We start from the raw sequence: 16,974 nt of genomic DNA, 5'->3' as shown, positions 1-16,974 counted from the left end.
AAATTCTGAACTTGTGTCCGCAAATACACATCTGATCCCCTATTTATAGACGAGGCAAGACTCCTTCGTTGAAGACACGTGTTGCCTGATCCGTTTCACACTGTCGGGGTTGAATTGGTCCTAGACCCGGTCTTCGTGGCGCGATTTCTCTTTGACTGACCGATTCTTCTGGTCAGGACGACGTGGTCGAACTGGAAGGTGTGACTAGGTCTGGGCCGATCTGGAACATAGCTGATCTTGGGCCGACTTGTCGAAGTCGAACTGGGCCCAAGACTGATATGCGGTCTGACCTGCAAAGATGATAATGGGCTTGGTCTATATTGAAGCCCAATATGAGATAATATTTTCGAAAGTAGATTTTTAACCCCCACAAGAACCTAAACATATTACTAACTATGTAATTAAAATTTACAATGATTAACTACAATTATATTAACTAACATTTACATTTACATACTAACACTTAACATTCTAAATAATTAATTACTAACATATCTATTTAATTAACTAACATTTACATACTAATTAACTAACTAACATTTTATATAACAAACAATTTTTTTTAAAAAAAAAGAAGCTAGACTTACTTGGACAGCTTGGGACAACAGGGGACAGCTCGGTGAAACGGCGGAGGAGGGATCGAGGGACTCATCGAGGACAGGGGACGAGGCAGGGACTCGTCGAGGACGGGGGACGACAGCAGACTCGTCGAGGACAGCTCGGGAAAACAGTAGCCCTGCTCTCGGATCTCGGTTCAGTCAAAGGGAAAATAAGAGAGAGAGAGAGAGAGAGAGAGAGAGACGGTGAGAGATAGCTTACCGGGATTGCAGCGACGCCGAGGCTGAGAACGCGTCGAGGCAGCAGGGCTGTCGGGGCAGAGACGCCAAGGCTGTCGAGGCTGAGCGGCGGTCGGAAGCTCGGCCGGAAGAGCTAACGATGACCTGAAGGAGAGAGTGAGAGTGAGGCAGAGAGAGAGCCGGAGAGTGAAAGTGAGCCAGAGAGTGAGCGGGAACAAGGCTCTGCAGAGGTTCGGAGGGGCAGCGCCGGAGCTGTGGTCGGATGGGCTCGAGGCCAAGGGGCTGAGCGCCAGGCGAGGTTCGGAGGGGCTCGGGACGTGTCTGTGAGGCAGAGAGAGAGAGAGACATTCGGAGTTTAAAAACCGAGATTCAATTTCAGTGAGAGAGAGAGAGAGAGAGAGAAATACCGATGGCAGTCGCAGTAGGGCCGACAGCGGAGAAAATCCGGCGGAGAAGCGCACAGAGGTCGTGGCTCAGTGAGGCAGAGAGAGAGAGAGAGAGAGAGCTTTTTTTTAAATGTCTACAAAGTGAGGAAGACGAAGTGCAGAAGATTCGGGTTTATACAAAAACCTAAATTACAGGTGCGACTTTGTCGCATCCGATGGATCTTTCAGGTGCGACTAGTCGCACTTGATAAGTTATCGGGTGCGACTAGTCGCACCCGATAATATTAAAAAATAAATTAATTCCGGAAGCCACGTCATAACTGAATGAAAAAAGAAGGGGGAGAATTGGCCCGCTTAAAATTTAAAACAATCAAGTGTGACTTTGTCGCACCTAAAAGTTTCTTTAACTATCAGGTGCGACTAGTCGCACCTAATACTAAAAAAAAAACAATTTCAGCGAAATTTTTTGGACTTCTGGGTGCTAATCGGGTGCGACTAGTCGCACCCGAAAGTCATTTAGATGCGATAATTAGGTGCGACTAGTTGCACCTGATAGTTATGCGCATCAGAAAACCAAATTTGTAGTAGTATTCAAAGAATATTATAAGTATATCATCTTCCACTATAATTTTTTATAATTTAGTTTTAATCCATTATTATTTCTATATATTACAAATTTTTCCAGCATATCTAATTTTGTTCATATGAGTTCATATATATATATATATATATATATATATATATATATATATATATATATATATTATTAATATATCTGAAAATGAAAAAATGATCATTTATTCATCAATTGAACAAATATGATAATATATTGATTGAAAATAGAGTACATAAATTAATTTTGTCTATGTAAAATATTGTGATTTCTATTGGAGTAATTTTTTTCATGTATGAGTTGTATTTGAATTAATTTTTTTAGAATACACTAATTTATAAATAAATACTTAATACATATAAAGTAATAAATTGTAGTTATAAATTAAATTTTGAGCTAATAATATAATTTTTAGAAATTTTGAGTAGGTATAGAGATTTAATAGTGCATCTTCATATTTGAAGATACAGTATACAATTCATCTTCAAATATGAAGAATGAAGATGAGTTTGAAGATGTATTGCAAATCCATCTCCATCTCCATATTTAATTTGAAGATGCATTGTGGATGCTCTTAAAATCCAATGTATTTAACACTCTTGCAGTCTAATAATAGATATTAGAGAAAATATTTATAATAACAAAACATAGAGATTTACATTTCATCATTCACAAAACGTCTTATTTTCGTCCATGACGGTGAACAACAAAGTACTTGGTGCTAATAATCTAGTATGTTTAATAAAAAAAATTAGGAAAATAGTCAACTAAAGCGTTTGACATTGCTAAATAGTCAACGTTTGGTAAATCTTAGGTATTTAGCCACTTTCAGGCATAAATTTTAAGTAAATAACCAACATTTGGTATATGAAAGTGACTATTCACCTAATATTTACGTCTGAAGTAACTATTTACCTAAGATATATCAAACGTTATCTATTTAGTAATGTCAAACGTTTAAGTTGGTTATATTCCTAATGGACCATATGTTTAATCCCCTTCTTTCCTTTATCGTCTTATTTTTATTGGCATTTGTTCATTTTCGTCCACGATGGTTTATTAACTATCGTGGAATCCGATTTTTATACTAGTGATGCGTACAAAAAATTTAGCTTATAAAAGAGACCTTAAACTAGCATTTTAAGAGCATCTTCAACTTACAACTTTAAATATATTTTTTGCACTTCAAAATGTAATTTTTATCATATCAAACAATGAATAATCTCCAACTCAATACTCAGTTTTGAACACAAAAAAGCATATTCTTTATTTCTCTATTATTTAAAATATTAAAAAATTATTTATTACACTATAGTCTCTATATAATTAACTTGTATATTTTATATGCACTAATTATATATAAGGAATATATAAAGAGTATCCCTCATGTTTAATCGAAATGCGAGATTTATCTTTTCGATTTTTAGAAATACCAAACATATCCCTTCAGTTTAATATAAATAATATATACCTCCCCTAAAAAAATTTATATTACAAATATCACCATTTTCGTTTATTTTTTACAAAAAAAAATAATTTGAACTCTCCAAAATACCCTTAATAAAATAAAATTTATTTACTATTTTATTAAAAAATCAAAATCTCTCTTTATAAAAATAATTTTTAACTTTTTATAAAGAAATTATTTATTTAATTTTTTTGTATATAGAATAGAAAGTAATGGGGATTTCAAATTATTTTTTTACTCGTAACATATATTTTACTCATAAAAAATAGTGTATTTACACCGTACTCTTTAAGGACGTAAATTATTATTATTTTTTTGGGCTGACAAGAGTCAAACAAAGAATTGTCTAAAAAATGCAAAGAGTAGCAGGGTCAGAGGGGACCACAGCCATGGGATGCCTTCACACAGCAGAGGCTCTCCTCCTCCTCCTCCCCAGCGGAGGGGCTGGGCTCGCCATTATATTTTTTATCATCATACAAGCAGACAAAACACCGTGGGTCCCACACATTCACTGAGCTGGCGGCTGCGTGGTCCCCCTCCACGTGTACGGCCACGATGCTCCCCTCTCCTCGCGTGCTCCGCTGTGGTCCCCTTCCTGTGGTCCTACCCTGTGGAGCTGCCTAATGTCGACACGTCATTATCCCGCGAGCGCCGGAGCCTACAGCGACCTTGTCCATGGTCCCCCCTCTTATTTTTTCCCCTACTATTATTTATATGCATTTGCAATTTGCATACACATATTATATATATATATATATACAATATTTTTTTTTGCTTTCGATATTTTCATTGGTTGTTGGTGGTTGGTGCTACCGGCTGTGCCCGGTCCCGATATTATTTTTTATTGCTTTTTTATTCATGCCCTGAACTCATCCGTCACCCACTCTACCTTGGTTGACGTGAGACTCACGCTCCAAGAGATTAGGATGTGCGTTCGCGTGTGTATTTATTTTAATTAGTATTTATTTTATTAATTGGTTTGGTATTAGTATTTAGTATTACTACGGCTATGCTTTTCTTTAGTATTACATATATATAGGAAATCCGCTCCCTCACTCTACGACGTGTAATTTGATACCTAAGGTTTAAAAATTTGAAACTCCACGAACTTTACAGACAACTGAAAGTTTCTCTCTTTTTATTTTTCGTTTTAGTATATTGAATAATTCTTAAGATTTGGTTTATTTCTGATTGTCCAGTCTTCAAATTTAAGACTTTAGATTCAAGTACATATCAATCAGCAGAGTCATTTGATTTTATTTTAATCGTATAAGTTCTCACTAACAAAAATTAGTAATGATTGCTCAATTATAAATTGAGCGCATCATAATAATTAACCTAAATTCTTAATTTAAGTTTAATCCGACTTCCATTATCAATGATATATATCAATTTAGATTTTAGATGCACGTCTTATACTAAATCGTTTACGGATTTTTCCGATACTTTCAGCATTTTGAAAAAAATGATATATATCATCTAAATTTCAATGCCTCTATAAATAACTTAATAGGGATTATTAAATGACTTTCACGTCAGAGTAGGATTTTTTTTTCTTGTCACGTGTGGAAAGAAACGTTTGATATTATTGTTACATATTATCAAATTATTTCAATGGTGGTGGAGTCCTTTCAATAATCAAAGCTAGTTTTTTTAAACAATCTAATTTTGGTTTTGTTCGATCTGGTCACTATAATTCGATTACAATGGGAGCCACATTGAACATGCGACACTCTCAACTTAAGGTGAAAATGTGATGCTTCATTATTGGTCTTTAAAATCAAATGTGACGTTCTATGGTGCATTATTCGAAATAAAGATATAAACTAGTTGGTCATTATTATATTGCATAATAACTCGATTATATAAACAAATGGATAATAACCTCTTTTTTTCTTGCTTAATATGTACATGGCAACTCAGCTCTTTTTCAGGACTCCTTAAAAGAAGAAGGCTAAAGAAGTTTTGGTAAATCAGGCATTAATAGTTAAAAAGTATTCGTTAAACTATTAATGCAACAAAACTGTTCGCCGAATTTTAACTATTCATGAGCAACAAGGCGTGGTTGTATATTATTGTATAGCGTACTGTAGCTAAAATAATACCAACAATAAGAATAGTAAAAAAGTAAAACCCTTTTAACGAAACATTATCTTCTTCACACATCACCACCACAACAAAATTTTCATTTTATAGTTAATAACTGCCGTATTGTTGTACTGTTTTTGTCTACAGATCAACATCAATATTCTATGTTTGAGCTCGTGTCTAAGTTTTTTTTTTAAAATATATATGTATGTAATTTATACTGTTTAAGTTGAAGTGATGTACAATAACCTAGACCTATATCTACAGTGTTTTAACACTTTTGGTCTACCGACGTAAGCGTCGCGTGGAAAATACGCGCGCTAATAATTACATTTATTTATTTGTTTTTCTTTTAAGTCGTCGCAACAAAACACACGTTAGCTCGCTAAAAAAAAGTCTGAAGCTGGTAGTTGCGAGTCCACGTTGGGAATAGTACAGCCGTTCGATTATGCTCTTTCGGTTCATATCAACGATCCATGCGCTTCCACGCATATGGATAAAACTTTTCAACACCCTCCCCCACCTTCCCACTTTTATTTTTTTACAAATAATAAAGAAATTCAGGAATTGAAGTTCTTTTAGAATTATTTATTTCTTACTAAACCTTGAATATGGGTTGGTTTATTATCTGAGTAATTTTATGTTATTAATTAATTAGTTAATATATCGAAATAAAAAAGAACATATTTATTCTTCTAGAGGTTAGCGCTGGTCTTTTATTTATTTATTTATAAATGTTGTTTAAAAACAATAAGTGGCCTATGATTTTGCCGTAATAATTCAGAAGGAAAAATAAAAGTAAAATCCTTGACTAGAGTGACCTCTCAAACAATTAATATATATACTCACGTACAAAAAAGAAAGAAAGAAAGCAGTATTCCGTCCATTTCCATGGCCTGAAAAACACTCTTCCCAAAAAGCCCCTACTTTATCTCTTTCTATATACCTTCATACCAGTCCGTATCACCCCCTTTCTCTCTCTCTCTAAAAACACACACCATTTATCATCATCATCATCATATAATATATCATCTATTTCTCTCTCAAATCATATTTCGTTTCTTATAGGAAGAAGAAGAAGAAGAAGAGAAGAAAAGAAAAACATTCGAAACTCAATTCACATAACAGAATCATATAAATAGTCTAGAGAGAGAGAGAGAGAATCTCTACTCTCTTCTTTCCGTATATCTATATGTGAAGTAGTACAAATCATTAGATACACAAACACAAACACACACACACATAGATGGCGTATCACCACAACCATCACATGTCGCAGCAAGACCTAAACCCTCTCCACCACTTCACCGATCACAGCCAATCCCAGCTTGAGATGCTGACGTCACCCACCTCTTCCAACAACAACAACAAGCCGGCTTCCGAGCCGGCTCACACCCACGCCGCGCCGAGCTGGCTCAACAGCGCGCTCCTCCGCGCCGCGGCCCAGTCCGGCTTCGAAAACAACAGCACCAACTCAAACGCCGTTGCGACCACCGGAAACAGCTTCCTGAACCTCCACACCTCAGCCGCCGAGCGCGACGGAGCCGCGGCGGCGGCGATGATCTCGGCGGCGATGTCGCACGACTCCGGAGGGAAGGGGAGCGATGACGTGGCGGCGGAGGAGAGCGGCGGAGGCGGAGGAGGAGTGATGAACTGGCAGAGCGCGCGGTGGAAGGCGGAGATTTTGTCGCATCCTTTGTACGATCAGCTTTTGTCGGCACACGTGGCGTGCCTGAGGATCGCCACGCCGGTGGACCAGCTGCCGAGGATCGACGCCCAGCTTGCTCAGTCGCAGAATGTCGTCGGAAAATACTCCGCTCTCGCTCAGCCCTTGCTCTCCGACGACAAAGAGCTCGACCAGTTCATGGTATGTATTTAATTAAATTGACTTTGGTTTGGTAGTGTGTTAGGTTAATTATTCAATTAATTTAGTGGAACTGAAGATGGAAATTATTGTTATTATTGCTCTCTGCGTCTGTGGGTCTTTCTTCTTTCGTTTTTTTTTTTTTTTTTTTGTATGTATGTACATACAGACTCTTACACAGTCAGAAGCTTAATTGCTCGTCCTGATCATTTCGTTTGTTTTCTGTTTTATTGTTTTTAATTCTATTTATTTTGAAATATAATTCATCGGTTTGACGGATTCAAAAATGAAATTCGCGTTCTCTATGAAATATTCGTTATTATCCTGGGGGGAGGTTTATGGAACGGTCAACTCTATGAATTTTTTTCCTTTATAAAAAGAATTTCTGAAGAAAAAAAACTATTGTAATGCTTGGACTCATTATTAATGACGAGTTCTTGATTACAAGTTTCATCGGTAAATATTAGACATTTTTCACCCGGTTCTGAGCGCCTGTATTTTCCTTCTCGTACCTTGGTAAATTAAATGTAGTCTAATCTAAAGAGACGAAAACAATAGCTACACTCTAGTCTCTAAGAGATAATGGAATAGAATTAATTTACTTCCCCCATTATTTTACGAAAATCATAATAGGATGAAGCTTCCTATATCTTATTTATCGGTACTCTTTTAATTATAATTTTTAATTTTATTTTTGTAGACGCATTATGTTCTGTTGCTATGCTCATTCAAAGAGCAACTCCAACAACACGTTAGAGTCCACGCAATGGAAGCAGTCATGGCTTGTTGGGAGATTGAACAGTCACTTCAAAGCTTAACAGGTTTCATTCCTTTTTTACTTCTCTGCGTTTCAATTTTTTTTTTTTTTTTTTTTTTACACCCGGCTTCATAATAATAATAATAATAATAATCAATAGAGAACTACTTCCTTATTACCAAAAATAAATAAATTGTACCCCAATGCTCTCCTCTAGTCACTTACATTTTACAAAGCCTCTATCCAATATACTAATAATAATGTAATTTCTGCATGGTTAATATTTTTCACTCACTGTCTCGGTTTAAAAAAAATAAAAGAAAAAATTGAAAAATGAATGGTGATATGAAATTACAGGAGTGTCCCCGGGAGAAGGTACGGGAGCGACAATGTCGGACGACGAGGACGAGCAAGTGGACAGCGACGCGAACATGTTCGACGGTGGTTTGGACGGTCACGACAGCATGGGATTCGGGCCTCTCGTCCCCACCGAGAGCGAGCGCTCTCTCATGGAGCGAGTCAGGCAAGAGCTCAAGCACGAGCTCAAACAGGTAATGATAATATTCAATTCATTGCTAGGTTAGTTATATATATGCATCATGAAAAAGGTGATAAAACTTGAATTATTTCTCCGTTTGTGGTATCTAGGGTTACAAGGAGAAGATTGTGGACATAAGAGAGGAGATTCTTCGGAAGAGAAGAGCTGGGAAACTCCCGGGAGACACCACTTCTGTTCTCAAGGCTTGGTGGCAATCTCACTCCAAATGGCCTTATCCAACGGTGAGACCACTGAGATGATAATATATATGAAACATATATATATATACATATATATATTAGTTTTTATTTATTTATTTACTCTCTGCAGGAAGAAGATAAGGCAAGGCTGGTTCAAGAGACAGGACTACAGTTGAAGCAGATTAATAACTGGTTCATTAACCAAAGAAAGAGGAATTGGCACAGCAATCCTTCCACTTCCACCGTTTTAAAGAGCAAACGCAAAAGGTAATCAAATCATCAATTCACTGCCCAAAAAAAAAAAAAAATCTGAAGCTTTTAAGTCATTAGAAAGTAGTAAAATCACAAAATAAATTAAAATATAATAAAAACTATGAACATAACTTTATATGTCGTATTTAATTTATATAGAGAATAAAAACAAATACTGTGTAGGTTAATTTATATTGTGTTGGTGTGTTTTGGCATTGCCAAGCTGACTTCGTTTAGTAGTAGTGCAGGTGAAAATAACGGGGATCGCTTCGTGTAAATGGAGGGAAAAATATTTCAAGTTCAAACACTGGATGCGATTGGAGGCCAAAACAAACATTACAAAGTGACTAACACAAATGGTGATCAAGGAGAGTTGTGATGTGAAGCGATGGTATATATACACGGCCGGTATATATGCATATATATATCTATATATACATGCTTTAAAGGCAAATATAAAATATCGATCGGACAGTGATGAATGTACTGCGCATGGCTATCAAAAGAATATATAGGAAATATCTTGATTATTATTGCTATTTTAGGAATTATATTATTATTTTTATTATTATTTGCCGAGACTACTTGATTAATTCATAGTTTCAGTTCACACGTGGATGTTAAGCAATTTTTATCATTTTTGTTTTTCACGACTCATCGATGAGTCGTTATATTTGTGAATAAGAATGGGGTTTTTTTGGGGTGTACAGTGTAATTGTATGTGCATGGATTTCTTACACTCGCATTGGCCGTAATATTGATTACTACAATATACATGAAATTTTCTATTTGTTGTGCCCTTTTGTCAAATGACTATGTAATTAATCTTCGACTTTTGTCAAGTAATAATAACAAATTAATGAAGAAGAAAAAAAAACCGTCTAGCTCTAGTCACTAGTTCTTGAATTTCCTTACCATTAGATTAAACATTATTTCTTAAACTGTTTTTAGTTGGTAGTTTTAAGTTTAATAACAGCCCTTCCTATGGCAAGTATTTGAATTTGAATAAAATACAAATCAAGTATTTGAACGTAACCATCATTAGAGATGGTAAAAAAATGATTTTTTTTAATCAAATTCTTTGCGCTTAATTTCACTTTCCCATGATTAAAAGATCGCGGATCTAACGATAAAACAAAGAAGGAACGCAACATTATCAAGTTTCAGTGATTCCGGTACATTGATTACAAAATCGCAATTTCATAGCGAAAATTTGTCTCACAACCGCACCACCAAATGTCTAATAAATCACCTCATTAACGAAATTCCGAATTTTTTTTTATAAATTCAAAAAATTCCCGAATTGCATCCTCTAAATCGTAACTTTAATAAAAAAAAAAAAATTGTCTGAAATCTTGACAAAATTTTCAATTTCAAAATTTTCATTAAAAGTCCCTTCGACATTTTCACCGTCGCACGCTAATTCCACAAAATAAAGCCATATTGGATCAATTATTCACAACCATCCCTTAAAAAAATAATATATATTCACAACCATCAATGATCAATCTAATCACCATATACAATACTTGAAAGCAAAAAAAAAAAAAAAAAAAAAAATTGGTGTAGCGTAGGTAAAGAAGAAATTTCGGTTAATCAATTCTTTTTTATTTAATTTTTAATTGAAATTAACCGGTTAAAATTAATTGAGCAATTAATTATAACCGAATTTTCGGTTAAAATTAACCGTTCGGTTAATTTTAACCGAATAAATTATCAATTAATTGAGGTTAACCGAATTTTTTCATAAATTTATTAAAAATATGATATAATTATAAAGCCTTTGTGACACAGTTTTGTGAAGCTATACGGTGTTTTACAAGACAACCGTCATTGTTGACTTTTACAATACAAGTTAAGTGCTATTTTGGTTAACTTCGGTTAATTGAGAGAATTTTTTTTAGGTTAACAATTAACCGTTAACCTAATATTTCGGTTATAGGTTAACCTCAGTTAATCGAAATTTCTTCATTAAGCGTAGGTGATATACAAGAGGTGTGATCACCTAAAAGTACAATATATTTGAGTTTCAATTAGTTTAGGTTTCGATCTGAAGTGCCTCTTCCCCGTCGTCGAAATTGAGCGCGTAGCTTTGCGGATCGTACCGAAACTCGTGCATGGGATACGTCTTCTTTCTAAATCCCCTCCCGAGACGGCGGAGGAGGTTCTTCCACGTGGGACCCGCCACGCGCTCGGACACCTCTTTGGCCTTCTTCAAGCTTCTCACCACCCAACCCTCCTCCGATTCCCTTCGCCCCAAAAGACGCTCTCCGTCCCTCCTCACGTGACACACCACTTCTCCCCAACACCCGCAAAGCCCGGACTCCACTTCCCACTCACACTCATGATCTTCCTCTCCCTCTTCGCCGGAGGAGGAGGAAGGGTTTTCGCTAGTGTTGTTCCACATTTTAGTGAAAAGAAAGAAGAATGTATTGGAACCATATATGTATATATAGCTGGTCGTTTTGTATGTACATATATATGCATTGATCATCGAATTGGCGATGAGGAATACATTATGCATGGTTGGTAGTTTTGTGTATCTATTTAATTAGTACAATGTTCTTGGCGATCATTAGGGAAATGTGATATATGTCATGAGGTAGAAAAGTGGTGGTAAGCTCGTCGCCTTTGAATTTAATGAGAGATATATGAATTGGCTTTTTGCCGGCAGATAAAGAAGCGATTTATGTCGTTGCCAGTTGGAAGATTCACAAATATATATATATATATATATGTGTGTGTGTGTGTGTATGTATTTTTGTCTTTTCTTGCTATATTTCATGCAATTTCGATGTGGGTGCCAGTTATTATTTTCTGTTAGAGAGATGATTTAAAATTATCTTTGATTGATCACATTATTTAAAATATGGGTTTGGTGGTTTCCTTATATATATTAGTAACCTAGAATATTCAATTTTGGTGTTATTTTGTTTGTCATTTCATTTCATACGATAAATGTGTAAAATACCTCTAGTTGTTATTTTTAATTCAGGTTTATAGCGGGATAAAGTTTTAATGTTTTATATTTGATACACTTAAATATTACATTTTTTTTTCAACAACAAAAATACCGAATGTTATGTTTTAGGATCATCATTAACAACAATTTCGTTAGACGACACGTGATTGCTAAATTTTAAAAGAATGAATATTTAAGTGTAAAAAAGAAATAAAAACATTGGGTATTTTTTTTTAAACGGGTCTCATTAAAACTTATCTGTCATTTTTTAAGATGGTATAATAAGCTTTTCTCTACGGGTGGCAAAGAGGAAAAGAGACACTTATTAAATCAGTTATTCGATCAATCCCCACTTATATTATGGAAACTTTTATAATACCTCTAGGGGTATGTGAAGCCATTGAAGGGTTGTGCTCAAAGTTCTGGTGGGGCTGTAGTGATGGCAAGCAGAAGCTACATTGGGCCAAGTGAGAGCGATTGTGCCGATCTAAAGAGGAGATGGGACTTGGTTTCGTAGGCTTCAAGATTTCAATCAGGCTCTACTTGCCAAACAAGTGTAACAGCTTGCTACATCTCCGTCTTCTCTAGTGGCGCGTGCGTTGGACGGGAAATACTATCCTCGCGGCAATATTATCAGTGCGCGGATTAAACACGGGGCCTCATATTTTCAAGTATAATGTGAAGGCCAGACTTACTAGACAAAGGGTGGAGGTGGAGAGTTGGGACGGGGCAGAATATCTCCATCTACGAAGATCGTTGGATCCCTTCTCCATCGAGTTTTAAGGTGCAGTCCCCGCAACGTCTTCCCCCGACCATAAAGGTGAATGCCCTCATTACTGCGTCTGGTAATTGGGATGCTCGGCTGATCCAGGAATCGTTTATTCCCTTTGAAGCGGAGCTGATCCTTGGCTGATCCAGGACTCGTTTCTTCTCTGAGAGCAAACGAACAAGTTTGTTTGGCATCTTGACGCGAAATGTTACATGGTAAAAAAAATGGCTACTATGCTGTGTTGAATTATGGCTTAGAGGAGTAGGATTCCTCTTCTAGAAATTCACGCAAAAAATGGACTTTAATCTGGAATCTCAAAGTCCTACCGAAGATACGCATATTTCTTTGGCGGGCTTGCACGAACATCATTCCAAGTGGATCGAACCTATCTCAGCATCACGTCCATGCCCCTCCCCACTGCTCTTTTTGTAGCGCCACATTGGACATCACATCTCATGCCCTTTTGTTCTGCCCGTTAGTTGAAGAAGCGTGGTGTAAGTCTCTGTTTGAGGATTTTTTGGGATGAAAATCAACACAAAGAGTTTCATGATATTATCTTTGAGAAAGAGGTCAGTCTATCCCCTTCGGAGTTAGGACTTCTCGAGATGTTCCTATGGGATATTTGGTCTAGCAAAAGTAGAGTTATTCTTGAGAAACGGAACTCAAACTTTATCATGGCTTTTTCGAGAGTTGTTTCACTTGTTGAAGACTGTATGCTTTGTTCAACCAGCCTGTGTTTCAAGTACGATAATCAGAAGACCAGAGGACGTGTTTCCCCCGACGGCTACCCCTCGGAAATTGAATGTTGATGCGGCACACATCAAAGGCAGCAGCCAAACAGGTATCAGAGGCTGCATACGAGATCAGCGTGGTGTTTTCCTGGTGGGGTTTAGTCGCCCAGCTCTTGGTTTCAGATCAGTCCTAGCCATAGAACTGAACGCAATTCGGGAAGGCCTTATCTTTGCTAAGAGACACGGTCATGTGCCTTGCATGATTAAATCAGACTCCAAGATGGCGATTACTCTTTTCAACAACTCAGGCGGCGGAGATTTGGAAGAAGGCTTTCTTCTTGAGGAGATTATCTTCCTAAATGATCAGGACCTGGTCTTGTTAAATTGTGTAAAGAGAAGTGGGAACCAGGTTGCTTATTCCTTAACTAACATGGGGTTTCACTCTCATATGTCTAGTACTTGGTTAATTAACCCTCCTAATTGTATCATCCAGGCTTTAAGAGCCGATTTTTATCTCGCTCTGAATGAGCTAATAAAATTCTAACATTTTCTTAAAAAAAAAAAAAGCAGTAGAAGAAAGAGTATTCGTTGCATCAATTATATTAGTGAAATTCACTTCAAAAGAACTCCGCGCAATGGACGGAGCATCCCTCTAACAACAAAACCCGAATCCTCTTGACCAAATCGTTCATTGACAAAGTCTATGGACAACTTGGTTAGAAGATCTCTCAACCCAAACAAAATTCACATACTCAAAAGTATTACAAAGTTCCGGAATGCATTGAAACAAGGGAAACAAATACCAAATAGACATTAGGTCGAATTGATAGTGTTATAACATTTATCACTGGTTCGGCCCAATAATAATATAACTAAACTGTTTTATATGGATGGGTTTAGACGTGGTCCTATATCTATAGCAAAAATTACGTGCCTCGAAATCGACATAATATTTTTTAGGGTCCATTTGATAAATAGTCATATTTACATTTAAGTTTTTCCATTTAGTAAATCTTATGTAAATATGCATGACTTATTATTTACACACGTAAATTGACTTAAATACCTTATCTCACTTCCCGTCCAACGTCATTATACATTATTAATTAAAGTGATTATTAATTCAAGCAATTATAAATGACTATTTACAGTTATTGTTTTTTTTCTTCCATGTTGATAATTATTTACGCCATCTAATGTTGGCTAGTTACAAAAAACTTATCAAATGTTGACTATTTAGCAAACGTCTAAGTTTATGTTGACTAATTAGCTAATTATATATTTTTTTAATTACTATCTCGCGTTTGAACTTTGAAATCATCTTTACAATATTTTACGAGCTAAATATTTAGTAAAGAAATACCCTTGAAATTATAGTTACTACCTAAACTGAAACTCTCTTGTATTGTTACATCATGGTTATCTGGGCTTGTTTGAGCCCATAAAAATTGGAATTTGAAAAATAATTTTGTTATTTTGACTATTATAATCTGATAACTAGAGAGAGAGAATGAGATTTAGAGAGAAGGTGAGAATTCTCATTTTTACTAACTCTGATCGAATACAGAGTTCATATATCAGTTACAACTGATTATCAAAGTGTAATTACAAATATGCCCTTAGGCTATTCTATTATTCCCCCTCAATTTGAGCGTCTCTAAGTTCTCAACCCTGAGCCTTGATCGCCAATCAACGAATTGACTGCTTGGAACAGCCTTGGTCAAGACATCATCAACTTGAGCATGAGCAGGGACATGTCTGACGTCAACTTCCTTGCGTGTCACCTTTTCCCAGACGAAGAAAAAGTCCAGCTCAATATGCTTGGTGCGAGTATGCAAAACAGGATTGGCTGAGATGAGGACAGTGCTCAGATTATCACACCACACGACAGGGGTACGAGTCGGCGGCAGACGAATCTCAGACAACAGGGACTTCAACTAGGCCAACTCAGCGACGGTAACAGCCAAGCTGCGATATTCAGCTTCAGTGCTTGACCTTGACACAGTTGGTTGCTTCTTCGAGTGCCAAGAGACGAGATTGTCCCCAAGAAAAATACAAACCCCTGACGTAGAGCGTCCATCATCAGGATCATTTCCCCAATCAGCATCACAAAAGGCTGTTAAGTTCAGGTCAGTGCTTCGACGGAGATGAAGACCACTCTTGACAGTACCTTTTAGATACCGAAGGATCCTCTTGACAGCCTTCCAATGCTCTTCAGTAGGAGCCTGCATAAACTGACACACCTTGTTGACAGAGTATGAGAGCTCAGGGCGTGTGATCGTGACATACTGAAGAGCCCCCACAGTACTCTGGTTAGCCTGAGGATTTTCAAGTAGTCGACCACCATGCTTGGAAAGTCTGTGATTACTGATCATTGGTGTGTGCATGCTCTTTGCAGTGAACATGTTGGTTTTCTTGAGTAGGTCTGTGATGTACTTGGACTGTGTAAGCAACAAACCCTCTTGAGTTTCAGTAACTTGTATGCCAAGGAAGAAGTCCAGCTCGCCTAAATCCTTGAGAGCAAAGGACTTGTGGAGAGCCTGAATGAGAGCTTGAACCTCTTCAGCACTTGTGCCTGTGATCAAAATATCATCAACATACACTAAGACATAGAGAGCCGAAGACTTAGTGTGTTTGATGAACAGAGATTTGTCAGACTTGGCACTTTCAAATCCAAGGGAGCGAAGAGCTGCATAGAGAGTTTCAAACCAAGCACGTGGGGCTTGTTTGAGGCCATATAAAGCCTTGTGAAGCTTACACACTTTGTGCTCCAAACCAGGTACTACAAATCCAAGAGGCTGATGCATATACACCTCCTCAGTGAGAATGCCATTCAAAAATGCATTATTGATGTCAAGCTGAGCTATACGCCAGCCTTTTTAGAGAGCAAGAGTGAGGATAATGTGTATGGTGGCTGGCTTGATAACTGGACTAAACGTCTCGTTGAAATCAAAACCTGCAGTTTGATTAAACCCCTTCGCTACAAGACGAGCTTTAAGCTTGTTTAGAGAACCATCAGCATGCTCTTTAATACGATACACCCACTTGCAGCCAATGACTCTTCTATCAGAGGGAATATCAACAAGAGACCAGGTCTTGTTGAGCAGTAGAGCCTTGTACTCCTCATGCATGGCTGTGGACCAGCCAAGATCAGCCAGAGCTTCAACCACAGTGTCAGGTTCGTGAACAGTGGCCAAAAGGACTCTGTGCTTGTGAATACCTGCCTTTGCTCGGGTGCACATGGGATGAGCATTAACAGGAGGAGCAATGACTTGCTGAGGACGCAGAGCAACCTCCAGGTGAATACCAGGTGGTGAAGATGTAGATGATTCTGAGTTAGGAGCAGCTGGAGGTTGAGAAAGAGGACCTGAACTTTGACTTGAGGCTGATGTGCTGGGAGTAGGGAGAGAAACTCTGACACCAGAAAAGCCAACTGGTGAAGAAGTAGTGAATGGAGGCCTTGGAATTAGAGCTGGAGGTAAAGCCATGTCTTGTGCCTGAGACTGAGCTGCAGAAGTTGAGAGAAGCAGCTGAATATATGGAAAGGTA

At 37.2% G+C, this 16,974-nt stretch overlaps 2 protein-coding genes across 4 annotated transcripts; one reads left to right on the top strand and one right to left on the bottom strand.

Annotated features, from left to right (window-relative positions):
- Positions 1-6,242: 6,242 nt before the first annotated feature.
- LOC149391627 (homeobox protein knotted-1-like 3) lies at positions 6,243-9,670 on the top strand. Of its 3 annotated transcripts, none has more exons than XM_089619008.1 (6): positions 6,243-7,219; positions 7,917-8,037; positions 8,331-8,524; positions 8,622-8,753; positions 8,842-8,978; positions 9,207-9,670. In XM_089619008.1, the coding sequence occupies exons 1-6, from the start codon at positions 6,599-6,601 to the stop codon at positions 9,238-9,240; spliced, it is 1,239 nt and encodes a 412-aa protein (XP_089475134.1). In that variant the 5' UTR covers positions 6,243-6,598; the 3' UTR covers positions 9,241-9,670. The 3 variants fall into 3 exon arrangements, with proteins under 3 accessions (XP_089475134.1, XP_089475133.1, XP_089475135.1); XM_089619007.1 differs by having other exon boundaries at positions 9,204-9,670; XM_089619009.1 differs by having other exon boundaries at positions 6,245-7,219; positions 9,212-9,670.
- A 1,331-nt stretch (positions 9,671-11,001) lies between these two features.
- LOC149391626 (uncharacterized) lies at positions 11,002-11,370 on the bottom strand. Its single transcript, XM_089620026.1, has one exon. It carries the CDS (start codon positions 11,368-11,370, stop codon positions 11,002-11,004), a length of 369 nt encoding a protein of 122 aa, XP_089476152.1.
- Between the last annotated feature and the right edge of the window lie 5,604 nt (positions 11,371-16,974).

This window comes from Urtica dioica, chromosome 7 (genome assembly GCF_054948205.1).
Source record: "Urtica dioica subsp. dioica isolate 48M chromosome 7, U.dioica_male_clone48M_v1_H2, whole genome shotgun sequence".
NCBI classification, from domain to species: domain Eukaryota; kingdom Viridiplantae; phylum Streptophyta; class Magnoliopsida; order Rosales; family Urticaceae; genus Urtica; species Urtica dioica.
The sequence above is the reverse complement of the archived record's forward strand: the minus strand, read 5'-3'. Positions and strand labels throughout refer to the sequence as shown.

What these genes read in the sequence shown, in the direction of transcription:
- LOC149391626 (XM_089620026.1), bottom strand. Translation starts at nt 11,370, where the DNA reads ATGTGGAACAACACTAGCGAAAACCCTTCCTCCTCCTCCGGCGAAGAG.
- LOC149391627 (XM_089619007.1), top strand. Translation starts at nt 6,599, where the DNA reads ATGGCGTATCACCACAACCATCACATGTCGCAGCAAGACCTAAACCCT. An exon ending in GTCACTTCAAAGCTTAACAG is followed by an intron (nt 8,038 to 8,330) that starts GTTTCATTCCTT and finishes ATGAAATTACAG; the next exon opens with GAGTGTCCCCGGGAGAAGGT. An exon ending in CCAAATGGCCTTATCCAACG is followed by an intron (nt 8,754 to 8,841) that starts GTGAGACCACTG and finishes TACTCTCTGCAG; the next exon opens with GAAGAAGATAAGGCAAGGCT.